A 26202-nucleotide genomic window follows, 5' to 3' on the forward strand; every position below is an offset into this window, starting at 1 on the left:
CTTGCTCAAAAAAAAAAANAAAAAAAAAAAAAAAAAAAAAAAAAAAAAAAAAAAAACTGTTCACTAAAATATTACTATTCCTTTGCTTTCAACTGTACCAGAACATTTAGCCACGATCATTTCCCATTATTTTAATTTTAATTTTTTTACATGGAAAAAGCTATTCATTGATTGAGGGAAAGGAAGATACCATTTTCCTTTTACATTCTTAAGTGATACAGTGATACTCCTCCTCATACTAGTGTACTTTATTTAGAATAAGACATTTGAATAATTTATTATTTATGGGTAGTTTGTTGAAAGAATAATCTAGTTATATCTACTTACATAGTTTTCTTAATTTTTTTTGCAGTGTTTGGTCTACTGCCATTGATGCGCTTACAGCATTTATTAGATGCTTCATTTCTCCAAATGTCCAAAGTGCTGGGGTTTTTCTTCAACCAGTGATTGTTTACTTGAGCAGGTTGGTTTCTTTAGTTTTAGTTAATTTAAATTATTTTAATATGGATTCCCAAATATTTTCTTCAATTTCATGCACAAGCGTGTTTTAGCTTTTTATCTAAATATTCTTGCAATTGAATGGAAAGCAGAGTTCTATCCCATATTTCATTATTAGCGATCAAGGATCTAGCCAGTTCGAGACCTGCATTAAACATCTTGATCATAAGGACGTTAATTGCTTACCAGTCTCTTCCTGATCCCATGGTGTATAAAAATGACCACTCTCAGATTATTCAGCTATGCACAACTCCTTTTAGGTAACTAGCACCTTCGGTTGATGGTGGTGTTATCATTTCCTCTTTAGTTTAAATTTTTCCTTCAGTATTATTGATGTGACAGTTTGCTCCTGCTTGTCCGGTTAAATTGAAAGGGATGCATCTGGATGTGAAGAAAGCTCGTGCTTGAGGTTACTACTTGACAGACGAGATGCATGGTTGGGTCCATGGATTCCTGGAAGGTGATATAGATTAATTTCTGCTGATTCTGATAATCTGTTTTTCTCCGAACTATATAACTTGGAGTTTTTGAGTTTTAGGTTCCTTCTATATTTTCTTACAAGTTTGATTAGGTTGAATTATTTCATACAGTGGTGGACTTGCCTTTTTGAATGATTTTACCTTCTAGTTCTGCCTTCAAAAGGACAAAAAAAAAAAGGAAAAAGAAAGATAAAAGCTAGGAATTAGTTTAAGGGCTGTCCTTAAAAGAGAGTTCTCCCTTTTATTGTTGACGTAGGGATTCGTTCGAGGATGAGCTTCGTGCTTTTCAAGGGGGAAAAGATGGGCTTGTGCCGACGATATGGGAAGATGAAATTTCAAATTTTGCTCAGGTACTTATCTTTTTCCACCTCAATTTTTTTAAGAAACAAGATTCAAATGTTCAAAGTTTATCAACTCTAAAGTGTAATAAAATAAAAATCTGAAAGCATAGATGGTATAAAAGAAACTCAAATCATACAAATAACCCTGAAAGGATCATAATTATTTTCCTTCTGCTTGTTTCTATTTTATTTTAGTCTAGGTCATTTTTTCTCTACGATACCTTTACAATCTGTAAAGGAATTTATCCTCAATATTGGAATCCTTATTTACAACTTTCCCCCACCTTTTCAGCTTCAATTTCAAGTTTCTTTTCATGATTGTAATATTCTTTTTTCTATTGCCACAATGGAGAAGTCTCACTGCTAAGCAGTATCTTGCTTTGTATTTTAAATGATGAACTCCTGTTTATAGCTTCTTTGTGATGCTAATTCAATAGAAGAACGAATGAATCCTACATTTGATTATTTCCCAAGAACATGAATGCCAATCGGGTTAGAGACTTTCAGCCAATAAACCTTGTCTCATCTTTTTACAAAATTACAGTCAAGGTATTAGCGGAAAGGCTTAAAAAGGTGCTCCTTATTTTACTTGATGAAAGTCAAAATGACATTTATTGAAGCAGATTTTAGATCAATCTTGATCACTGCTGAGACTGGGAAATTTCAGTTATCAGATACTTCTATCATGGATGTTGGAAAATTTCTGTGGGGTTTCTTCTTCTTTAGATTTTGTTTCTTGATTTCCCCTTCATTATTCTGCATTTCGGGCCTTCGTTTTTCCTCTCTGAAAATTTATTTTGAACATGAAGCCAGAGACAATAAACAAAATATTGGTGAACCAGATGCTTCTGTGCTTTGGGGTTATCTTTGCTTGTCAGGTTTGAATTGTCATGACTCAATTTGGATTTTTAAATATGTTCCAAATTATGGCGTTTCCTTATGTAATTAACATGATTGTATAACTAAACCAGGACAGCAGTGGAATGCTGTCCCTACTTGGAGTCATGGAGCAGTGTCTGAAAACCGGAAAGAAACAGCCATGGTATTCTGCTAGTGTCACTAATATATGTGTGGGGCTGCTTGCAGGTTTCAAGGTAATGATTATGTTCTCATATTTGTTGGTGTAGCTTTTTGAGACGTTGAGATTTACAAATGAACCAATAAATTTTGTTAGGCGCTTCTGTCTTTGCGTGTGCCATCTGTAAGCCTTGAGATTTTAAGTTCTGCCCAGGGTATTTTTCAGGTAAACTTTTTTTGTTTGTTTATGTTGTATTCCTTCGATGTTTTAGGATTCTTTTACTTTGTCTCTTTCTTAAAGATTTTGATTTGAACAGAGTATTATAGCTGCTGGAGACATTTGTGCATCACAACGTAGAGCTGCTGCCGAAGGTCTTGGGTTATTGGCCCGTCTTGGGAATGACATTTTCACTGCAAGAATGGTATACTCCTTTTCAATTCACACACGAACTTCTCTATGTATTAAGGATTATGCCACAAAGGTGGCATTCTTTTATTTTTCGAATTTACCCTGGTCATCTATTTTCATTAGATCTGCTCTTTATCAGTCTTACATGTTATATAAACAGATCAGGTCGCTACTTGGTGACCTAACTGGAATGGCAGACTCTGCTTATGCCGGATCAATTGCTTTGGCACTCGGCTGCATACATAGAAGGTTGGTAGTTAAAAGATCCTCTGAACTCCCCCAAAATTATTCTTTTTAGCCTTTATTGGCTTTGAGAATTGTATACTGTATTAAATCAACAGTTTCAATTTGAGCATACTGATTGTGTTCCATCTATTTGATTTATTTATTGTTCTAATTTCTAGTTTTTGATAGGAACAAATTTTTGAAACATAATGAACAGGGAGATTAAGTTGTTTCTTATTAAAAAAATGAATAGGAAGTACCCCTTTTATTTATTGTTCTAATTTCTAGTGTTGTTGGCTGATAAGACTTGTCTTTGTGAATTGCGTCACATCGTCTCGAAGGTTTGCCCAATAGTACCCCTTTTAAGAAGGGCGTAGGTTCTCTGTCACCTATGTGACTTGCACAGAGTGTCGTGGCATTCCTTCAGTAGAAATCTCCCAAGGTTCCCTGTATAGGGAACATACAATCGATTTCCTTTGGTAAGAAGTAGGTTATCCTCGACTCAAAACTGGCGGGTTTTCCCTCCTTGGCCAACTGCATGATGGCCTGGGTGGCCAAGTCTTGGCCAGGTCTTTGATACTCTCTCGTATCATTCCACTCAACTCGCTTGCCTATATATAAGCTAGCATACATAGGAAGAATTAACGACTAGTCACATCCCCCCATATTACATTCTTGATGTGACTAGTCGTCAATTGTAATTATCCTCTTTCTTTAATCTTCTTGAAACGGAAGCCATTTTGTCAGTACCTTTCTTGGTCTACCGCATGTTTCTTATAAAAAAAATACACCAGACTTACTGAGTTACCAAGGGAAATGAATAAGCAAGTTATCTAAGTTATTTTCCAAGGTTCATACGCAACACACACCATCAGGTAGATAGATTAGTGTCCTCTTGCTTTGGCTTTTGTGAGGAATGATCCGACTTGATCAAGTTTCTACAGATAAGACTTAAAGAAGTTGATCATCTTTTTCCCTGTTCAAAATTATTTTATCAACGTTCTCTTATGGTCTCATGTGGTCTGCAAGTGCTTATGTACTTCTATGTCTAAAAATTCCTCACCTATGCGTTTTCCTTTACTTTCAGTGCAGGAGGGATGGCTCTGTCAACATTAGTTACAGCAACGGTGAATTCAATATCTATGCTAGCTCGGAGTTCAGTTACCAGTTTGCAGACATGGGCTTTGCATGGACTTCTTTTGACTATTGAAGCTGCTGGCTTGTCCTATGTATCCCAAGTTCAGGTGTTCGACTTATGGTTTGAGCATTCTTAAAACTTGAATCTTCGTTTCTAACCTGATCTCTGTTACATTTTATCTTTGTACTGCCGTTTCCCCTCTTTGTTAGATCCCTCGTAATTTTTGAATTTTTGTTGGGCTCTATTTTTTACTTTTTTTTTTTCATTGGTTGTAGTCTCAAATTCACTGTCTATATTTTTTAACTTGCCTTTACGAAAGTTTTGCTTTCATTAGAAAGGGAAAAGAGCAGTAAGTCTTTTCCAATAAAAAGATCCAAGTATTTGAACTTGAGATCCTAGCGTGAAGATTAGGAAAACGAGGAACATCCTGATAAAGAAAAACTGTATCAAAGATGAACACAAAAGACATGGGAAATAAAATTTTAAGCCACACAAGATCGTCGTCCTCCAGACGGTTCTGAAAGTCACTTGAATTAGTTTGTTTCCAAATATACCAAATGATTGGAAAAATAGAAAAACTAAAGGGAACCTTCTTTGTTGGATTTGCCCAAACTGTTTGACCTAATTGATTCTGAAAATGGAAAATAGCTCATCTCATAAGTCATAAGCGACTGAACATTGAAATTAGTGGTAATCACCATTCATACCATCTTTACCTCCCAAAACTGAAAACTGCAGTCTGCAGACATAATGTGAATTTGGGGGTGTGTAATCCATACCCCATCCATACTTGCACTATCACTTGCCAATTAAAAGCACAATTATGGAGACTAACAAAGTTATGAAAATTGTGGTGGGATAGATTCTTTCTTGCAGAATAGAGAATTCGCTTACTATCTGGTATTTAAATTTCTACAAACCTAAGATGTTGAAGATTAATCATTGGACTCTTAGAAAAGAGATGAAATAGAAGCATCATGAGAAGTACTTAAACAAAATGTTTCCAAACCAAATATCCGTCTAAAATCTAATAGGATCAAGCAAGCCAATAGACAAGCAATCATAATTTCACAATTTAGTTTACCTGTGGAGATTAATTTTCAAGGACTCCTACGAGACTTTCCAGAACCAATGTTGATCGCCTGTATTAGTTTGAACCCAGTTCTTGTTTTAAATATAGTTTTATACTGTTGGAAGTCTTCTTGGAATACATCAAATTGTCAATAGCTTGCCCACTGCTGCAAGGAGTTCACTACTCACGGTTTAAGAAGGAGCTAATTTTGTTGTCTTGTTTAAAATGGTTTATATAAGTAGTCCCACAAGAGATATTATTGTTTTTTTTTTTTTCGTATGTTGATGGGAGAGAGCTTTGAGGATTTACACATCTTTGAATCCATGTGTAATAAACAGGTTCTGGTGGACTTCGATCACATCTTGTGGAGGAGGAATCTATAGACTTCTATCTTGTTTTTAGCCCCTAGTTAGGTTTTTGTATGAATTACGTTCTTCTGAATTTTGATTTTGAAATTTTTTTGGGTGGGGGGAATTCCCTTGCTGGAATTTTCTCGTCATCCTTTCATTGTTTGGTTAGGGATGAATAGGTGGTCTTTTTGAAGCTTTTTTATTACATGTATACATTTATATTACTTGAAATGTTTTTGGCTTTATTTTCTGAGGCCATTTCTTCTATTCTTCTGTTCTTATTTCTTTGAGGGCCCTTCTGTTTGGTATAGATGGGTACCAATTGAAATAATTTGAAAAATAAAGTTCAGAAATCAGAGTGAATGGTTTCTTGTTTCCCAGTAAGTAGGATAAAACTAAAATGATGATGGAAGTTGGATGAAAATTGATGAAAGCTGGATTCTCATGTGGAAAAACTTTAGCTGTATATTTACAGAATGCTGCAGATTTGTGACTCACTGGCCGTTAAAAACAGCAGCTGGAAAGTTAAATAGGTAGTCAAATTGTTTGGTCGTTTTCTATAACCACCTTGATCACTCTAGCGTAATGGCTACCATAGTTATGGAACCAGTTGGGAATTATGAGCAATTTCAGTAACTAACTAATTCACAATATATTTTTTTTTTTGTTAGATCCTTCTCATCCTCAGGTTGATTATACGATACTAGATTTGTGATATTGTTTATCCAAAGAAATACTAAATTCTGATATTGAATTCTCGGTGGAGAATCCTCTCATTTAGTGCTATAATTCTTTGACATTGAACTATTAATTTTATTGATACAGCTTGCAATTGTTTCCATTTTCTTTTTCCCTGCATTATGCTTAATTATCTGAATGACTTTTTGTTACTTTCTTCCTGACAATTTATTTTTATCTGTTTTAGGCGACTCTTAGCCTTGCACTGGATATCCTTCTATCAGAGGAGAATGGATTAATTGACCTTCAGCAAGGAGTCGGTCGCTTAATAAATGCTGTTGTTGCTGTTCTTGGTCCTGAACTGGCCCCAGGAAGCATTTTCTTTTCACGTTGCAAGGTATTACTTGTCTTTCAACTTTCTTGACCAAGCTTAGGTTGATACATGTTATTTAATTGGAAGCTGGAATATTTATTGGCGTAAGGCTCAAACTAAGAAAAGAAGGGAGAAAAGTTAATCCCTCACCGAAGAGGATCAAGATACATTCATATAGCATAAAAAGAAAAGGCAGCATGCAAAAGAAAGCTGGACTCAGCTCTCCTCTGTGCAGTTTCTTGTCCTTCATTCTTGTCTTTGAAAATCATACTCAAAGGCAGCTCAAAGTAGTTGTTGGACATAGCTTAGCTGAGGATAAAAAAAGGAACAAACCACCTCTAAAACAAAATTATGGAAGTAGATGTCATTGAAGTTCCTACTTTTTTATAAGAAAAAAATAAAAGAATACACGACGAGCATACAAAAAGAGAAACCCACATAAAAGAACCAAACTACAGAAAGAGTTCTAGTAAAGAGAAATAAGACCTTGCGAATTATTACAAAGGAGCCTAGAAACAGAGCCCAAAGAGAGACAAATAATCTAATTAAGATCAAATATCGCTATAAATTTTATTTTTGGGACAAGAAATTTTCATTAATATAATAAAACGAGACTAATGCGTAAAATTATTTGTATATAGTGGGTGGATGCAACGTGCCAGAAAATTTTAAAAATTACTTGACTATGGATGCAACGTCAGAATCTATTTTTCATATTTTTCCACAGAATGACATTTATTTATTTATAAGCTTTCTATCTGGACGAATAAACTTTTATCTATAATGGGTGTTACTTTCAGTCCGTTGTTGCAGAGATAAGCTCCTGGCAAGAAGCATCAATCATGCTTGAGTAAGTTGATTTTCCCATTCCCACCCCCCCAATACACACATACACACACACATCCTTGGAGAAGAAAGTTTGATGCGTGATCAATATGTTGCTCAAATTACTGGCCTTTTAGTTCTATAGCTATGTCAATTCTTCGCCTGTTTGGTATAATCCACTAGTACCTAATATTTGCTACTCTCGCGTGGAGAACATCTGAGCATGAACATATCTGACCATCGTCCTCTTTCTGAAATTCAAAATGCATAAGTTCAATTAACTTTGGCCAAAATCAAATAGTTGTTTTCTTTTTCACGTTTGTCCTTTTGTTGGCAATGATAGTCTGTCACATGCTATTGCTGCAGGAGTGTCCGATTTACACAACAACTTGCTTTGTTTGCTCCACAAGCCGTTTCTGTGCGCACCCACTTGCAAGTTCTTCTCCCAACATTAGTCTCTAAACAGGTTTTGACCCTCTGGATTATGAAATGAACTTCCGAATTTCTTGTCTAGGATTCCTACTCCCGTACTCCCTAGTCTTCTCTCTCTCTCTCATTCGCACTATTTTTCTTTTGAGAATGCAGCCAACATTGCGACATCTTGCTATAGCTACTCTACGGCATCTTATTGAAAAGGATCCAGTATGTTTCCTAATTACTTTACCTATTTTTCTTTTCTTTGCCCCATTTTTATGGCTGGTTTGAATCCTTCATGAAATGTTGTTCTTAGGTTCCAATCATCGAGGAGCAAATAGAGGAGAGCTTATTTCATATGTTGGATGAAGAAACTGATTCAGAGTAAGCCATGAATGAATTTCTTCATGTTGACTAAACTTTGAGGGCCAATTTTTTATGGTTTTGTTCTAAGTAGGATTTCTTGTTTTCCCTCTGAAGTTTAGCTATGATACATCTGCTTCTGCTGTTTGAACAGGCAGGTTACATGTACAAGGCATGTGCAGAAAAAATGACTTAAAATCTATTAAAAGAACATACTAATTCATGATCTGGCATGTACAGAATGAAAACTTCATTCTCGATTCTACGAGAATTTTTATGAAAGCCTTTCATTTGCAAACTGAAAAGAAACTCTGCTTCTCTGTGCAATTTGTTCTACTAGTAGTTAGTTGTTTTGTTATATGTTTTTTATGCGATTGTTGATTTAGTTTTTCTTTTATTATTTAAATTTCCTCCTTATTTTATTTTGGTTCAAATACTGTTTTGGATTCTGTACTTTTGGCTTTGTTTCATTTTGGTTTCAATACTCTTAATATTTGTTCATTTTGATTTCAATACGTTCAAACTATTTGTCTTGGTCTTTGAATTTTTTTAAAATGTTACCATTTTGGTCCCTATTTACAAATTCAAACACAAATTTATTCACAATAGAAGTCATTTAATACAAATTTATGGTTACATTTTAAGGAAGTTAGAGAATGAAGTTTCATGCTAACATATTGATCAAAAGAAATGAGATAAAAATGAAATGTAGGGACCAAATTGGTCACTTTTTAAAATTGTGGGGGCAAACAAATATTTTGAAAGTACTTGGTTGAAAGCAAGAGACCAAAATGGACATATTGAATGTATAAGGACCAAAATGAACTAAGCCAAAAATATAGGGACCAAAATAATATTTAAACCTTTTATTTTCTTATGGAAACACAATCCTTGATATAGTTGGACATCTTACATCTTGGTGAAATTATTTTCTTATGGGACACAATCCTTGAAATGGCTGGACATCTTACATGTTGGTGAAAAATGATTTAGATGTATGATTTCTTTTGTTCTGAAAAAGAAACGGGGACTTCCAAACAGGCATAAGGAGCACCGAAAAGTCATGCAGACAAGGTGTTCCCTTGCTATGGAGGGGGAGGGATCCAACAAAACACCTTCAATCTAAGTTGATTATAGAAGTTGTGCATTAGCAAAAATCTTTGTATAAGGCCCTCCAATATGAGGCTGTAAGCTGAATAAAATCATTAAAAAAAACAAAACCCATAAAAATCCCTGAAATTCGCATTATTTCTTTCATCTCATATATACTGCAACAGAGCTGTAGGAGTATTTGTTGGAAAAGGATTTCTGAATGCTGAGTTCTCCAAGAAACTACCTTGATAGAAACAAAAAAGGCTTCTTCCAAGAAACTTTTGAAATTCGAACCAACGCCTTGAGGAGAGAGATCCATTATCTTTAAAAGGAGCTATTTTCAGACTGGTAGAGAAAACTATCATTTAACTACAAAATACATGATAAGAATAGATGCCAATAACTTGATGAGAGGGTCATTAATGCCCATAAATCTCCAATGGAAACAACATTAACAGCCTCTATCCTCAGAGATGTAAGAAGCAAAAGAAAAATCAAGTGCCACAAAATCGTATCTGTTATTAATCTTCCCACATCAAAAATCCCTGCAAAAATAACATCATTAATATAGATAACTATGTAAAATATTTTCATATAAAATATGAATTTGGAAAAATAGATATCAAATGTTACGGGCATCTTTGATTCCTTACCATTGTTTTGTGACTTTTGCAGCATTGCAAATATGGTGCGGACCACAATCATGCGCTTACTGTATGCATCATGCCCTTCGTGCCCTTCTCACTGGATAGCAATATGTCGAAATATTGTAAGTTCTTTTACTTGCTCAAATTCACGTGATGTTATTTTTTTCATCATTTTCAATTCGTAAACATTGAAGTAATTGACTTATTTACTTCCTCGTGTGAGGGCCATTGTTCAAATAATCGGTTCCCCTCGTTCCGTTGTACTGTTAATCTTTTCACAGTAATGAGATAAAAGATTACATTGTTTCTTCAAGTTTAGGTCAATTTGGCATGCTTTTGGATCTTGGTCATGATAAATAAACTATGCTCCTTGGCATTTGAAGTCAACTTACATCAATGTAATTTTTCAACAATTCACTATATATGATTCACTTGATTTAACTGCTGAATTGATCAGGTGCTCGCTACATCAACAAGAATAAATATTGAGTATAATTCCAACTCAGAAAAAGATTCTTCAAATGCTCTAGATGGTGACATAAAGTCGGACGTTGGAGATGATGATGAGAATATGGTTTCTAGCCACAAGAGAGTTCCAATACCAGGACATACTTTAGAGGCTTCCAATACTATTACTCAAAGGGATAAACACCTTAGATATCGAACCAGAGTTTTTGCTGCCGAGTATGTGTCTTTACTTTTTCTCCCATCTTCAGTTACAATTTTTGATGCATGCAGCGTAGTCAACCATATTGATATTTTATTCGTATGATCCTTTCAAAAGAGAAATTTTTGTTTATGTCTTATTGCCTAGTGGTATGTTCCTTAAAAGTGACACCGGAAGGATCAAGGTCATTTTTCCTTCACTGTTTAATTTTGTGTATTCCGTAGAGTTTTTAGTTTCAGCAATCCACTATTGTTGTATTAGAGATATTCTTGGAAGAGATACTTGTCCCTCCACCCTTTTTCAAAAAAAAAAAAAAAAAAAAAAGTTTCAATGGCCGGTGGGATGTTTGCTAATTTTTTGATGTATTTGTTTGTAGAAGTGTCAGTTTTTTGTTGCAGAATTTTTGAATGGCAGAGTTAATTAATATTTCTTTGAAATAATTTTCATTTTCGATCACTGATTAGTTAATTCTGAAATAATGGAGATGCCTACAGAGAAGCTGCATGCATAACCAGACAGACATCCAGCATAACTGGGAACCTTCGTACTGTTCTTGAATCAAATAATCCCTTGATTTTGTAAAGTTTTCTTTCAGTCTTTCCCAAAGATGGTCTTTGTTCTTTGAGCCATATGGTCTGGAGGCCCCTCCACCTTCAATTGATCCTTACTTCCTAAGCTCTTGTTGAGGAGCCAATGCCTTTTTCAGGTCTCCTGAGCCAAGTTTGTTGTTCTGCTTTCGTTCTCCTTCCACTAAAAGGAAGATCTATTTCAATATGGTACAGAATCCAGGACTTCTTTTTATGATGTTAAGCCTAAAAAATAGTTTTCATTTTCTGAGGGGTTCTACTGGAAACTTCTTGATTTCTTTGTTTCTACTTCGTTTTTACTGGCTGCAGTTTCCTTTTGATAGCCTCATTTGTGGTCTTTCTGCTTTTGGTTCTTGGGTTGTCAGTTTGGTGGCTTTTCCTCGGAGGTTCCTTCGTGTTGGCTATGGTGCCTTGCTCCTTGTGGCTGTGGCTATCCTTGTGGAGTTTTCTTCTTTCATTGTTTGGGGATCTTTATTTGCCGTGTCCTTTTGTTCTTGGAGAGCCTGTTTTGCGCTGTTTTTTTTTTTTTTTTTGGCTGGGGGTTTTTCTTTTCTCTCCCAGTGGGAGTTTATTTCATTGATCTTATTATATCTTTTTATCAATTCATTGAAAATTGTTAATTCTTTTCATTCTGGTTCAAAAGAAATCAAAGGATTTTCCATATCAGCTTCTCCCTTCGATAAATTGCTTTGCTTTGGCTCATCTCAGGGATTTTTCATGTTCTTTTTCTTAGTCTTTTGTTGATTTCTCCTTCAATCAGAATGCCTTCAACTTTTCATTGTAATTCTCTTTATTTACTGTTTTGATTTTACTCCCTTGTGGAATTTATATCTTTTGAGCATTAATCTCTTTTCATTATATCAATGAAAGGTGTCGTTTCTGGTTAAAAAAGAAAATATTGAAAAATTGTTTCTTGTTAAAAAAAAAACATGTTATTATGATGCACTTGGTTCCCTAAGAAGATGTTCAAATCTTTTTCAAACTTCCGACTCCTTTGATGATAGTATTCTTTATTTTTCTATAAAATAACTTATAAAGGCCAAAAATGTGATCCAATGTAAACTTCTTGCTCCACTTATCTTTTCATAATAAGATGAAATCTCCACTTACAATTTAAATATTAAAATGATTTGTAAAACAAGGAATGCATTGAAAAATAAGTTGGTATGAATGGAGCACACATTCTTAGCCTTTCACTTTTTCAAATGTCACTCGTTACTTTTGTTGCCTTATAGACATAAGAATGGAGAGAAGCTTAATCAAACTTGGATCTTGTTGAAAATATGACACTTGGGGAGTTAGTGACTTTACGCAAGGAGAATGGATATCTTCAGAATAAAAAAGAAGTGAAAGGAGAATTTATTTGTTTTGATGTATGTGTATATGCTTTTTCATCTATACAACTAGAGATGCTTCATCAATTCTGTTAGAAATTTGAATTTCTTTTCACTGAGAATAATTACATCACTTGCTTGTGTGGGGGCTCTGGAAATAACGAATCAGAAGGATTTTTTAAGATAAATCCATTACTTTTTTGTGATTTTTTTTACCTTGTACAAGTTACGCCCTTGATCTGGAGTCTTAGACACAGGATTTTTTTTCTNCTTTATTCATGTATTAGCTTACCTTGATTATAATTTAGTCACTTTCACAAATAGCCTAGCTCAGATCCTCCAAATTTTGGAGTCTGTGTCATTATAGGTTTAGTTTGGGAGGGAGGCTCCTCGCCCCTCTGCCCCTAGGTTGTGCTTTTTGTGATTAATACATCTCAGGTTCTTTTTAAAAAAAGGTGAATAATTACATCACTTGCCACTGGGCATTTCTTCAGTCAGTGATCCATGATAAAACTGTAATTATTGGTTACTACAAATTGTTAATTTTCTTTTTATCGAATTAAAACCAAAATTCTGTTGTTTTACAGGTGTCTCAGTCATCTACCTGGCGCAGTTGGAAAGAATGCAGCTCATTTTGATCTTTATTTAGCAATGAATCAATTGCCTAATGAACCTAGCTCTGGTGATTGGCTAGTCCTTCATGTGCAAGAGCTTATTTCACTTGCTTATCAGGTGCTACATATGAGGTTACATATATATGGTTATGTTAATTAGAATTTATGTCTTAAGTAGATCTCATAGTCAAATTTCTTGGTTATAGATTAGCACAATTCAATTTGAAAGTATGAAGCCAATTGGTGTTGGACTCCTAAGTTTGATTATTGATAAGGTACGCTTACAACTTTGCGTGTCAAATGTACTCTATTTATCTCTCTTTTCTTTTTGTATCACTTGCTTATCAGGTGCTAAACTGATCATTTGGATTTTCCCCCCTGATTTATGTTTTATTATTTGTTTGTGGAAACCTATTAGGGTTTTCTACTAGCCTTGGTCCTAAAAAAGAATATTTAGTCCCCTATAAGTTTTTTTTTTTTTATTTTTTCTCTTCAAAATGAAATGAAGCCACATGCATATGCGCACACATGTATTTCTTGGGTCAATAAATATATTAATTCCTTGTGAGTTCTTGTTTTGAGAGTGTTGTATATCTTGTGTTTTGTCAATACAGTTTGAACACATAGCTGATCCCGAGCTTCCGGATCACCTTCTATTGGAGCAATATCAGGTGCTTCTCTTTCTGTTTTGGTTTTTATTTTTCTCTCTATACACGTGCGTGCACGCACACTTGTATTTGGACCATTTCAGCATTAGCATTTGATGCTGTCTATCAATGTCATAGCCCATTAATGAATGATATTTCTTGATGTGGTTTGTTATTCATTGATCATCTGAAGTTCTGTTTCCCATTTGAATTATAGGCCCAATTAGTATCTGCAGTTCGCTCTGCCTTAGATACATCTTCTGGCCCTATTCTTTTGGAGGCCGGACTGCTGCTGGCCACTAAGGTTAGAACATTTACATCTTCATTTTCTTTGAAATTTACTTTCTGTCAAGCTAACGGGCTTTCATACATGTGTAGATCCTAACGAGTGGAATAATTGATGGTGATCAAATTGCTGTTAAGCGCATTTTTTCATTGATATCACGGCTATTGAATGACTTCAAGGAACTTTATTATCCTTCTTTTGCTGAATGGGTCTCATGCAAGGTATATTCAATTGTTCTTTTGCTTTCTTTCCCCCTGAACTTTGCTGGAACTTCTTTCTTATTTAATATTGGAAATAATACTTTTGGTCTCTATAGTTTCAATAAAGTTATGCTTTTAGTCCCTAAACTTTAGTTTGTAGTGATTGAGTTCTTCATATACTATATTCAAACCAAAATAAACATTTCTTTTATTTAATTCTTATCATGAAAAATGTTGTTAAAATTGAATGATATTTTTTGCATACTAGATCAGTAAATCAATTAGAGACTATATGTGCTTATAAACTGAATTGACTAAATTGTTACATATTAAAAAATACATCTTATTTTGATGAGATTTTTCACACTAGGATTAAATTTTTACATATAAGTTTAGAGAGTAAGTGATTACAATTTTGAACGGACAACAAGTATAATTTTATATTAAGTTTGGGGACTAAATTGTTACGGTAGTGAAAGTATAGGACCAAAACTATTTTTTAACCTATAATATTTCTTACTAAGAATTTATGAACTATGAAATATAGATTAAGGTTAGACTTCTGGCTGCACATGCCTCTCTCAAATGTTACACATATGCACTTTTGAGGAGACACCAGAGTGAAGTTTCAAACGAGTATCTAGCCCTGTTACCATGGTTTTCAAAGAGTTCCAATATTTTGGGAAAGCACTGGATCGGGGTTCTAATGGATTACGCCCATACCGGCTTATTCATGCATCCCAAGAAAAAAGTGAGCAGTATAATATAAATTAGTTTACCATTTGCTGATATTAATTTTTGTTTCTTTTCTCCCATCTCACCTTTTGCACAAATTTCTTGCAGTGGAATCCATTTCTCGATGGAATTCAATCACCTCTGGTTATATCGAAGTTACAGATTTCACTAGAGGAATCTTGGCCAGTTATTTTGCAGGCAATTGCACTGGACGCAATTCCAGTGAACCTTGATGAGATTGCAAATTCATCTCTTAATAATGCATTAGAAAACAACTTTTTATCTGGATATAGCATGGTTGAACTGGAATCTAAAGAATATCGATTTTTATGGAGCTTTGCTCTTTTTTCTCTGTTTCGTGGACGTCATCCTCTTGGGGAACAGAAAATAACATCACCTTCTACTGCAGCAAGTGTTGTTGAAGACTCTCCAGAGGAAACTACTAATTCTATAGAACTAAAACTCTATGAAATTGTACTGCCCGTTCTCCAGTCTTTATCAACAGTAAAATTCTGTACGGCTGGATTTCTTACAGTCGATATCTGCATAGAGCTTCTTCAGGTGCATTCTATACTGGTTCCTTTTATCCTAAAAGAATAATGATCCAAAATTTTTCAAGATAGAAATATCTTTTAATTTGTGAGGCTTGTTTGTGAATGTCTAGCTACGGTTTCATTTGATATTAAATTTTAGTCTACTGAATATCAATTTTCTTATGTCCCATCTACTTCATAGATGTACATTATAATTTTCTTGTTCATGAGAATATTTGGAATCATGGAATAACTCCATGCCCTTAGGAAGTGGTGATCAGGTTTGGCATGCTTTAAATCACCACTATGTTTCATGCCGATTAGGATCATTGCTCTTCTGAGTCAGAAACGCCAATTTTGTACTTGCAAATTCTCCGAATTCTAAGCTGATAACATTTAAGGCATCTGTTTGTCTCTGCTGTGTTGTGAATGTTAGCTATACTGATTCTCTTATTCTTTTTAGATGCTTTGATTATTGGGCATGGAGTAGCATTTATTGTGCTCTCGGCTGTGAAAATTTGAATTGCAGTTCTTTATTTTATTTGAACAATGATGAACAAGGATTTCATCTCGGGGTGCTTGCTAGATGATGCTGCTTCTATAATTAGTATCGATCATTATGATTATGCATTGATTTTCTTGTCCTGTGCTGTTGATTTACGACATGTAGATTTTCATTCTCTTACTACGATTCTTTTATGATTATGAATTAATGTTTTATTAATTTATACTGATTGTCTCATGTAGGTTTTCTCATATTACACGTTCTTGGATATCTCTTGGAATTCTCTTGCATTGTCTGTACTGTCCCAGGTAAAGATCATTATGCTTTTCCAAGTATGCCAATTTTGAATATGGAAATATATTGATTCTTATAAGAACTGTACGCCTTAGCAACACGGACTGATGGTGAAAATTAAGACTATGCACTAATACTTGGTAGGAAATTGTTTTAGGGCATATCTGACTCAAAAACAAATTTTCACTTTTTTAAGATATTTAATGGATGATATATGAATTTGATAACACCAACTTCAAATATTATGAAAATTGTGGTTGACTGACATTCTAAGAAGCTAAAAGATTTGGTAAAACAACCTANAAAAAAAAAAAAAAAAAAAAAAAAAAAAAAAAAAAAAAAAAAAAAAAAAAAACTGCCCAAAGAAAAACCAATTGATTTTATAACTTTAAATTTAATGTTAAGAACTTTTAGGCACCAAAAGTTCAAAATCATTTGAATGAAAATTTTTTGGGTTTTTTTCCTAGTTTTAACAAATGAATGCCTGTCCAGCCTGAGCTGTTGTTGTCTGTATGTGCATTGTGCTCACTATTTCCATTTCCCTGGTCAATTTTTCTTGCAGATCTATCAAATTATTTTTTGAAATACTGTTAAAGAACAATTTGAGTCCATAATTTATAGATCACGTTTATGAATTGTAAGCGTTGTTTAGATTTTCTTGACTTTTCTTTCTCATGAAAGTGCTGAGTGAATTAGGGTTAGTAATGCCAATTTCAAGGTTGTTACTTCTTAAGCCAAAAACGCATGCATCTTGTCTCTTCAGAATATGTGTACAATTCATGCCAATTCTTTTGTGGCTTTCTTCAATCAGATTGTTCAGAACTGCCCTGAAAGTTTTCTTCAAAAGGAAGACTTTGCTTACCTGGCATTGGAATTATGTCTGGCTTTCCTTTTTCGAATGTATCAGAGGTGATATGAAATAGTACAATATAATGCTTATTAAAATTTAAATAGAATTTGTGTTCTGCCAAACTGATGATATGTTTCATCCTCTTGTTGTCCATTATGAATTCTAGACAGCTAGATCATCCACATTGGGAGGATTTGATATCATCATTATTTCTTACCGTAAAGGTACTCATGGAGCGTTTTGAATTTAAGGTGAGTAAGCCGATGATTTATGTCTACTCTATTCATTGAATATTACATTTCTCTGATGAAGTTTCTATTCAATTTATATATTCGGAAAGATACTTTATTTTAGGAATATATTGAATTGGGATATCAGATTCTTTAGGATATTTACATTATATCAGTTATTTTGTTTGAATAGCNTTTTTTTTTTTTTTTTTTTTGGCATGCAGAAACAAATACTATCTTTGCTGCTGGCCTTTTACTCCATTGGACTGAAATACTTCAGGAGCACGTCGACTGAATTCTGCTTATCTAAAGTAAATGACTTTATTAGGTCCTTTGGCCGTATATTAGAGAAACTTATCCAAGGTAAGCTTTTGGAAGTTATAACTCATTGTAAAGGTTGTCAAAGAACTTTTATATCCAAATCAGTTACAAATGAGTTGCGTCCTTTTCCCTTTATGTTGTAATTTTGTAATTATCGTTAGAAATTATTTTTGTTTGTTGTAGAAACGTCCCATACTACAATTCTCTTAGTAAAACTTTAAATTGGACAAATATTATAGAATCTCATATAAGCCACCAGTTGTACGTGCAATGCATTTATTAGTGAAAAAGTGTTAAGGGAGGAGGGGCTTAGATTGTTAGATTGGGCGGGTTCACTCTTTTAACTTAACGATGTGATGTATGTGAGAAAGGCATGAAAGTCAGTGTCTTTGGCATGTCTTTTAAAGTCTTGGGGTTGACTAAAAGTGCTTGTTAAGAACTGATAGTGTTTAGCTAAATTTTAAAGAGCAGTAAAATGTTCTTTTAAGTTTAATCAATCGAAAGCACTATTGAAAATTTTCAATGGTTTGAGAAATAATAAAAACAGATAAAATCCCTTAATTTTCCTTCCCAATGTGTTTTCATTTAAAAATATTTTTTCAACATGTCCCAAACTCGCTATTAATATATGATGAATATGAGTATCAGAGAGATAGTTGACGTTGGAAGAGTGGAAAACTCTCTGGTCTTTACCTAGGTTTTTACCCTGCTTGTTGAAAAATAAAGATAGGTTCAATAACTCTCTGACTTAGTGGTGATTTTCTCTCTTACTTTGAAGGGACAGGCTTCCTTTAGGTATATATATTCTTATCTGTTTTTTGATAAGAAAATGAGCTTTCATCAAGAGAAATGAAAGATTTTTCTCATTTAGGACTTCCTTTAGGTATTATTTTCTTTTCTTATATTATATTACATTCTTATCGTCTGCATGCACTCGGGGGTATTTTCAGCGAATACCTGATTGAATTGACAATTATCTACCTCTTTTCGTCTCGCGCCTAATGTCTTCTTGTTAAAAACGTTTTTAGGATTAAACTTTGTTTTTAGCTTAAGGCTCTTAATTTGAATGGGAGAATTTTTTATGAAGTGGTTGCTTAAAATTTAAAAATATTCATATTGCAGATAGAATCAAGCTCGGCGAGGAGAATCTTCATTCTAAAATGCTTCTTGGAACCTGTATGAGTTTGGTTGTGGATTTGTGCAACAATTGTGTTGAGGGCATTCATTTGGTTAAGAACAAAAGCTCCAAGCTCCAGAGACTACTGCAAGTAAAGCTTGCTTTTTCTCTAGAGCAAATTATTTCACTGGGAAAGCCGGTTTATCTTGCTGCGTGTCTTGAAGAGGATAAAGAGATTGAGAGAGTATGTTTTTCTGTTTTCAAATATGGAACTGAATGCATCAGAAACGTGCTTCATGATTCAAATTCGCAGGTAAATATTATACAAAGTGAATTTCTGCAACAGTTGACAAAATTACAATGGAAGAAAATTGGGTGATGGAAGCTTCTTTTCCTCAGGTTCAGGCAATTGGGTTGCAAGTACTAAAAGGCATGACCCAAAAATACACAAGTAACGAAGAAAAAGCTTTCCTTCTGTTCTTTGTTGGGGAACTCATTGGAGACATTTTGGCGACCATCGATATGGTTCTGAAGGTACTTTATTTTGTACTTCACATTTTTTAGAGGGTAATTTAGCAACTGTAAGTTAACCTCTAATTTATTTGCCCTCTAAAATCATATTTAAATAAAATGTTGGATTTCTATTATATTTTGTATTTTTATGTATTAGGTGTATATTTATCAGTTATAATATTTTGTTTCCTTATTGGTACATGGTTTTTCTTCTAGAAGACCTTGTATTTGATTCATAATATATAGTCGAAATACATTAATTTTATTTTCTAGTATCTTCTTATCTTTCATAACTGACTTGATGAACTGATGCGAGCTCTTTCGTTCTCATATTTAGCAGAAACCAATAACTAAAGAGTCGATAGCGATCGCGATTGAGTGCTTGAGATTCTTAGTGCTTCTACAAACACTGTCCAATGTCAGTGAATGCCAGAAAACGTTTATGAATCTGCTTTTAGAAGCCGTAGTCATGATTTTCTCTGCCTCTGCAAGCTCTAATGCTAAGGTAAGCAAACGGAATCAACCAAGTCTGAAAGCTCTAGCTTAAAGAATCTACCCTCTCTGATGCATTAAAGTTACTTATTGATAGGAACTCGATGAATTGAGAAGCACAGCAATAAAGCTTGTTTCTCATCTTGCTCAGATACCTTCCTCTGCTGTTATTTTCAAGGATGTTATACTGTCAATGCCAGTGATGCATCGGCAACAACTACAGGTAGCTTGTATCTTTTTTGTATGGACGCCTTTATCTTTTTTTGGCATATATAGTGAGTGATAGCGCAAACGAAGTATGTTTGCATCTAAATTTTGACATGAAAACAACAATGCTACTAGCAATTCCTCCGAGTCACTTTGGCTGATGCTCATCCTGAAGAAGATCCTGATTCTCTCTCGTATACAACAAATGGTTGAATTAACATCAACCATCATGGAGTTGGTCTAGTGGTCAAATTGGGGTTACGAGAATAAATGATTTAGAGAAGGAATGAGTTCAAATGATACTGGTCACCTAATTAGGATTTAATATCTTACCTCACCAATTTTCTTGAGAACCAAATGTAGTAGTAGGGATTAATATGTTACCGGTTTTCTTGGGAACCAAATGTAGTAAGACGAGGTTGTTGTCGTGTGATATTAGTCGATGTGTGTAGGGATGAAGAAAAACAGGTTTAGATGCCATCTCATCTCAAGTTTTATTATTATCAAAATATGTATTCTAAGATTAACAGAATATGCACTGTCAGCCTTTTCGGAAAGGTTAGTCTATGATCAGTAAAATTATTCTGGTTCCCCTTTCAAGTACGGTATCCACAAATTGCATTTATGAACAAGGTGCATATATTCTTATGCTTCCAAAGAATTGAACTTGATATATGTGCTTAAAAGTATTTTAAAGAAAAGTTTCACCATATTTAAATATTTAATGTGAAACAGATTTCAGGCGGTTGGCATTTTTTGTGGCAATACTCATTTGACTAACAAAGAATAATTATCTGGTCTCAGGGGGTTATCCGTGCTTCGGTCACGCAAGATCAAAACCCAACTCAGAAGAATCTCTCAACACCAATTCTGCAGATAAGAGCACCAGCGATTGAGGTGAATAGAGAGAAAGTTTCCCCGCCACAAACGGCTGAGGCCAGCACTGAAAGCAATCCTGTAACTGTCATTGAACAGGATGAGGATGAGGATGAGGATGACGATGACTGGGATACCTTCCAGTCTTTTCCTGCTTCCACACGAGAAGTAATAACCGATAATGTCACAGAATCTCGTGAAGCTGAGGACTCAGTTCTTGAAAGTAGTAGTCCTAGCGTTAGCATGGAAGACCCTACTTCCCTTCCGATTGAACATGGAGAAACCAGTGAAGAAGTATCAATGTCTATATCTTCAACAGGTCAGAGATCTTCAGACGGAGATCTAATTGGCGAGAGGAGCGGAATGCAAGGAGTCAGTGATCAAGAAAGTGGAAATGTTGATATTGCTCTCAATGAGGAACATGCCACAGAAAAAGAAGCTTTGCCAGGACAAAAACGAAGCCAAATCACTGAACAAGTATCATCTCAACTTCAACTAGCTGAAGTTGTAGAAGATTCTGCTATAGTCAATTCCTTGGAGGATCATAAACCAGTCGACGAAAGCCCAGAAAACCAAACCGAGCTGATGCCTTCAGATCGTGAAATACTCGACAACAATGCAGATAATGATCATGTCGGAGAATATGAAGAAGGTAAGGAAAAGGATACTGTGGTCAAAACGTGGAGTGTTGACGATGAACAGAGAAATGACAGTTTATGATCACCAATATAGAATCATTGTTATAGTTGAGCCAGTTTTCAGGCTTACAATAGAATTGAAGATACTGCCATCATGTTTGTAGGTTAAATGTTTGGTGGTTTTTTCCCCTTTAATAGTTTTATTACATGAGAGATGATGAGTTCTTATAGAAAGGGGTACTTATATGGACTCTCTCGTAAGTTCCATCCTAAGATCGTTTCATGTGTTGGGTTCGACTGGTTGAGATATTTGAGTCGAGTTTACGTAGGTTACTTGTGCCATTCATTTATAATTTTGTAAAAAGGGACGCGAAAACAATGGTGTACTTCGAGAATTTATTTACATTTTTTCATGCATTGAGCTTAAAAAAAAAACAGTTCATTATGATTAAGAACGAAATTATAAAGACTTAAACCCGCTCATTATGTAAATATTGTTGAATTAAATATGGTTATATCACAATTCTCATAATATAATAAATTTAAATTGCATAGTAACTTCAAAAATAAGATGGCTTATAAATTCAATCGAGCCTCAAAGCTTATACATCGTTTGAAAGCAACTTCAAAGATGGCTTCAAGGATCCAACAAATAGCTAAGGTTTGTTGATGATCCCTGGCTACAATCTCAGGAACATCATAAATAGTACCTAGATGGCTTCAAAGATCCAACAAATAGCTAAGGTTTGTTGATGATCCCTGGCTACAATCTCAGGAACATCATAAATAGTACCTGCCAAGTCCAATTTAGAGAATTATCATGGGTTTAGAATCAAGGAATACTCTCTCTATCGGTTTGAGACATTTTGGGGAAGCCCACCGTGAGAGATTATCTCAAAGGAGGGAAAACGGCATAATTAAAAAAAAAATCCAATTAAACAAACCCAAAAGAGAGCACAGAGATGCCATTGGGATCCATTGGCCTGCAAGATTGAATAATAATTAAGGGGTTTAAAAATATGAGAATTTTCTCGAATTAAAACAATTCAAATCTTCTGACAAATGTAATGTTCCTCACCAAATTTTAAAATATGTTAAATAGTTAAAACACAAAATAAAATAAAAAAATTAGAGAATTATAATATTAAAAATTTCAAAATATATTTAAAAAAAAAAAAAACGGTTGGAAAGTGGGGCCCACAAGAAAACTGCACACGAGATGTGATGCCAATTTATATATGCATGTGTTTCCTTCTTTTCTTTTCTCATTCTCTCTTCTCCACTTCCTCCTCTCTCTCTCTCTCTCTCCGCCTCTCTCTCTGCCTCTCTCTCTCTCTCTGCCACCAATTGAAGTGTTGTAATTAACCAACCAGCCGGTCTGTGGCGGCGATGGCCATCATGTTGGCCCTGGTTCTTACAACACTCGCATTTGCAGCGACGTCGTTTTGCATCTTCTCTTTATTATACCACACCCTCTCCTGCTACTGGCTCACTCCCAGGCGCATCATGAGGAAGATGGCGAAGCAAGGCGTGCGTGGCCCCAAGCCCCGCCCTCTCCTCGGCAACATCCTCGACGTCGCCGCCCTCCTCTCCAAGTCCACCTCCTCCGACATGCCCTCCATCTCCCACGACCTCGTCCCCCGCCTCCTCCCCCACTACCTCGCCTGGTCTGCCCAATTCGGTACGCTCCTTTATTACCCCATTCATTCTCTTCTATCATTTTCACACCATAAACTCCATTAATTTTTTAATTTTCCTCAGGTAAGAGATTCATCTTCTGGAATGGAATTGAACCCAGAATGTGTCTCACAGAAACCCATTTGATCAAAGAGCTGCTGTCCAAATACAGCTCTGTCTCCGGCAAGTCCTGGCTCCAACAACAGGGCTCTAAGCACTTCATTGGCCGTGGTCTCTTAATGGCCAACGGCCCCAATTGGTTCCATCAACGCCATATCGTCGCCCCCGCTTTCGTCGGTGACCGCCTCAAGGTCCCTTCATTCACATACATACATACATACATACATACATACATACATATATATGTTTGAATTTTAGTGATTTCTTTTGTTTTTTTTGGGTCGAGCAGAGTTACGCAGGGTACATGGTAGAGTGTACCAGAGAGATGCTTCAATCATTAGAAAATGAGGTTAAATCGGGACGATCCGAATTCGAAATCGGCGAGTATATGACCAGACTCACCGCCGATATAATTTCCCGAACCGAGTTTGAAAGCAGCTACGAAAAGGGTAAACAAATCTTCCATTTACTCACCGTTTTACAACATCTCTGTGCTCAGGCCAGCCGCCACCTCTGCCTTCCCGGTAGCCGGTAACCTTCTCTCTCTCTCTCTCTCTCTCTCTATATATATGTATATATATATATATGTATATATATATATGTCTCTCTCTCTGTTTCTCTCTGTTTCTCTCTCTGTTTCTCCCTGTTTCTCTCTCCTGAATTATCATTTCTCTCTCCACTTTTTTTGAATAAAAATGTTTAATGGGTTTTAAACAGAGATTAAATTAAAACCCATGAAATTAAAATTTGATTAAAACTAATAATTACAGGTTTTTTCCAAGCAAGTATAACAGAGAGATAAAGGCATTGAAGGGGAAAGTGGAGGGGTTATTAATGGAGATAATACAGAGCAGAAAGGACGGCGTGGAGATTGGGCGAAGCAGTTCATACGGAAACGATCTATTGGGAATGTTACTAAACGAAATGCAGAAGAAAAAAAATGGGAACGGTTTAAGTTTAAATTTACAGATCATAATGGACGAATGCAAGACGTTCTTCTTCGCCGGCCATGAAACCACCGCTCTTCTCCTCACATGGACCATAATGCTATTAGCCACCAACCCATCATGGCAGGACAGGGTTCGAGCCGAGCTCAACGCCGTTTGCAACTCCCAAACTCCATCTCTCCACCATCTCTCCAAGCTTCCTCTGGTACTTCTGAAACTTCCCCTGTTTAAGAGCTCTCAAAATTTCAATCTTTTTGGGTATAAATAATGAATGTTTGGAGTTTTTTCCAGTTGGGTATGGTGATTAATGAGTCGTTAAGGCTGTACCCGCCTGCGAGCATTCTTCCCCGGATGGCGTTTGAGGATATAAAGCTGGGAGATTTGGAGATCCCGAAAGGGCTGTCGGTGTGGATTCCGGTGGTGGCGATTCACCACAGCGAGGAGATTTGGGGGAAGGATGCCAATGAGTTTAACCCGGAGAGATTTGGGAGCTCCAAGGCGTTTACTTGTGGTGGGTTCATCCCGTTCGCTTCTGGTCCTCGCAATTGCGTCGGCCAAGCCTTTGCTCTGATGGAGACTAAGATCATATTGGCTATGCTCATCTCTAAGTTTAGGTTTACGATATCACCAAGCTATCGGCATGCACCCGTTGTCGTCCTCACTGTTAAGCCTAAATATGGTGTCCAAATTTGCTTGACTCCTTTCACTTGATCAATTTTGTTCTCTCTCTCTCTCTCTCTTTCTGTTTTTGCTAGAGTGAAAAGAAAGAAAGAGTTGTAATGTTGTATTTTGAGCAATAAATAACAAAATAAATAACAAAAATATGGCTTCTTACCCTCTTTCCCAAAATGGGTCGTGCTCAAAATTAAAATTTTAATTACGACACCCGAGTGAAGGAAGTGTATATGAATGAATCGAGACTATATTCAAATGAGAGTGATTCTGATGATAAAATAACTAAGAAATGCTTACAAGAATTGTAAGTCATTACCTATATCAACAAGAGTGTGAGAATCTTTTCGTAATAGATGCGTTTTAAACTGTGAAGTTGACGAGTATACGTAATGGGTTAAAATGGACAAATATCTAATAGTGGTCGGTTTGGGCTGTAAGAGACTCAATCATAGGAACTCTATGATTAAATTTGTTTTGGTTGTAAAAATAAAAAAAATAAAAAAATAAAAAAACTTGAAAAGTTTTCTAAAATGCATGTGAGTGAAGACAAAACATGCTGAAATACTCGTCTTGATTTGTAAAGATAGTTTTTACTCAAAAACAAGGAGTAAGTAACATAATCGTGTAACCATGACCATGTTTCGAAGTCCTGATTTAAATGGGTGGTTACATTGTTCTTCTATTAAATTAATTTTAAAAATATTAAAAGACTCATTTATTTGGCTTCAACTTTTTTTTTTTTTTTTTCTAATTATAATTAAAAGTCTAATTTTATATGTGATAAAAATAGAAGAGGAAGGCCAACTATTATTTGAGACCCTTTTCCTATAAACAATAATATTTGTAGACCATATCCAAAAAAGGAAAAATCTTGAGATATTGTCCATTTCAATATTAATAAATATGGAAATAAAAATTAAAAAAAAAAAAAGTTGATTTTTATATCTTGGATTAATTTAATTCGTAAATAATACAATATATGAGCTGTTGTTTAGTGGAAAATAATTTAATATTAAATATTTATAGAGATTTTAAAATATATATATATATATATTCTTTAAAATAAATAATAATGAAAATCAAAAGATTAGTGGGGATAAGCAGCTTTTGGTTGGAAAATTTTGAAAATTTATACATGCAAATTATATATATATATATATATATATATATATATATATATATATATATATATATATATATATATATATATATATAT

At 34.9% G+C, this 26202-nt stretch overlaps 2 protein-coding genes across 3 annotated transcripts in view; both read left to right on the forward strand.

The window, feature by feature from the left end:
• Nucleotides 1-21984, forward strand: part of LOC111808960 (protein SWEETIE) — a 37395-nt gene extending 15411 nt beyond the window's left edge. The window contains exons 16-48 of one of the 2 annotated variants that reach the window (XM_023695220.1): nucleotides 353-463; nucleotides 591-758; nucleotides 872-958; nucleotides 1234-1327; nucleotides 2128-2196; nucleotides 2290-2412; nucleotides 2493-2561; nucleotides 2653-2757; nucleotides 2905-2993; nucleotides 4057-4213; nucleotides 6455-6604; nucleotides 7381-7430; nucleotides 7772-7871; nucleotides 7991-8047; nucleotides 8136-8203; nucleotides 9950-10043; nucleotides 10379-10605; nucleotides 13097-13241; nucleotides 13330-13398; nucleotides 13738-13794; nucleotides 13988-14074; nucleotides 14149-14277; nucleotides 14804-15007; nucleotides 15100-15552; nucleotides 16272-16337; nucleotides 17135-17232; nucleotides 17340-17424; nucleotides 17628-17766; nucleotides 18847-19154; nucleotides 19241-19375; nucleotides 19692-19859; nucleotides 19944-20069; nucleotides 20858-21984. In XM_023695220.1, the coding sequence (XP_023550988.1) occupies nucleotides 353-463; nucleotides 591-758; nucleotides 872-958; nucleotides 1234-1327; nucleotides 2128-2196; nucleotides 2290-2412; nucleotides 2493-2561; nucleotides 2653-2757; nucleotides 2905-2993; nucleotides 4057-4213; nucleotides 6455-6604; nucleotides 7381-7430; nucleotides 7772-7871; nucleotides 7991-8047; nucleotides 8136-8203; nucleotides 9950-10043; nucleotides 10379-10605; nucleotides 13097-13241; nucleotides 13330-13398; nucleotides 13738-13794; nucleotides 13988-14074; nucleotides 14149-14277; nucleotides 14804-15007; nucleotides 15100-15552; nucleotides 16272-16337; nucleotides 17135-17232; nucleotides 17340-17424; nucleotides 17628-17766; nucleotides 18847-19154; nucleotides 19241-19375; nucleotides 19692-19859; nucleotides 19944-20069; nucleotides 20858-21649 (4879 nt within the window). In that variant the 3' untranslated portion in view covers nucleotides 21650-21984. The remainder of the gene's footprint in view (nucleotides 1-352; nucleotides 464-590; nucleotides 759-871; nucleotides 959-1233; nucleotides 1328-2127; nucleotides 2197-2289; nucleotides 2413-2492; nucleotides 2562-2652; nucleotides 2758-2904; nucleotides 2994-4056; nucleotides 4214-6454; nucleotides 6605-7380; nucleotides 7431-7771; nucleotides 7872-7990; nucleotides 8048-8135; nucleotides 8204-9949; nucleotides 10044-10378; nucleotides 10606-13096; nucleotides 13242-13329; nucleotides 13399-13737; nucleotides 13795-13987; nucleotides 14075-14148; nucleotides 14278-14803; nucleotides 15008-15099; nucleotides 15553-16271; nucleotides 16338-17134; nucleotides 17233-17339; nucleotides 17425-17627; nucleotides 17767-18846; nucleotides 19155-19240; nucleotides 19376-19691; nucleotides 19860-19943; nucleotides 20070-20857) is intronic. The other variant, XM_023695221.1, reaches the window with a different exon arrangement.
• An 895-nt stretch (nucleotides 21985-22879) lies between these two features.
• Nucleotides 22880-25128, forward strand: LOC111809062 (cytokinin hydroxylase-like). Its single transcript, XM_023695391.1, has 5 exons — nucleotides 22880-23248; nucleotides 23329-23555; nucleotides 23654-23895; nucleotides 24135-24516; nucleotides 24603-25128. The coding sequence occupies exons 1-5, from the start codon at nucleotides 22957-22959 to the stop codon at nucleotides 25020-25022; spliced, it is 1563 nt and encodes a 520-aa protein (XP_023551159.1). The 5' UTR covers nucleotides 22880-22956; the 3' UTR covers nucleotides 25023-25128.
• Nucleotides 25129-26202: the final 1074 nt, after the last annotated feature.

Source organism: Cucurbita pepo, chromosome LG13 (genome assembly GCF_002806865.2).
Source record: "Cucurbita pepo subsp. pepo cultivar mu-cu-16 chromosome LG13, ASM280686v2, whole genome shotgun sequence".
NCBI lineage: Eukaryota > Viridiplantae > Streptophyta > Magnoliopsida > Cucurbitales > Cucurbitaceae > Cucurbita > Cucurbita pepo.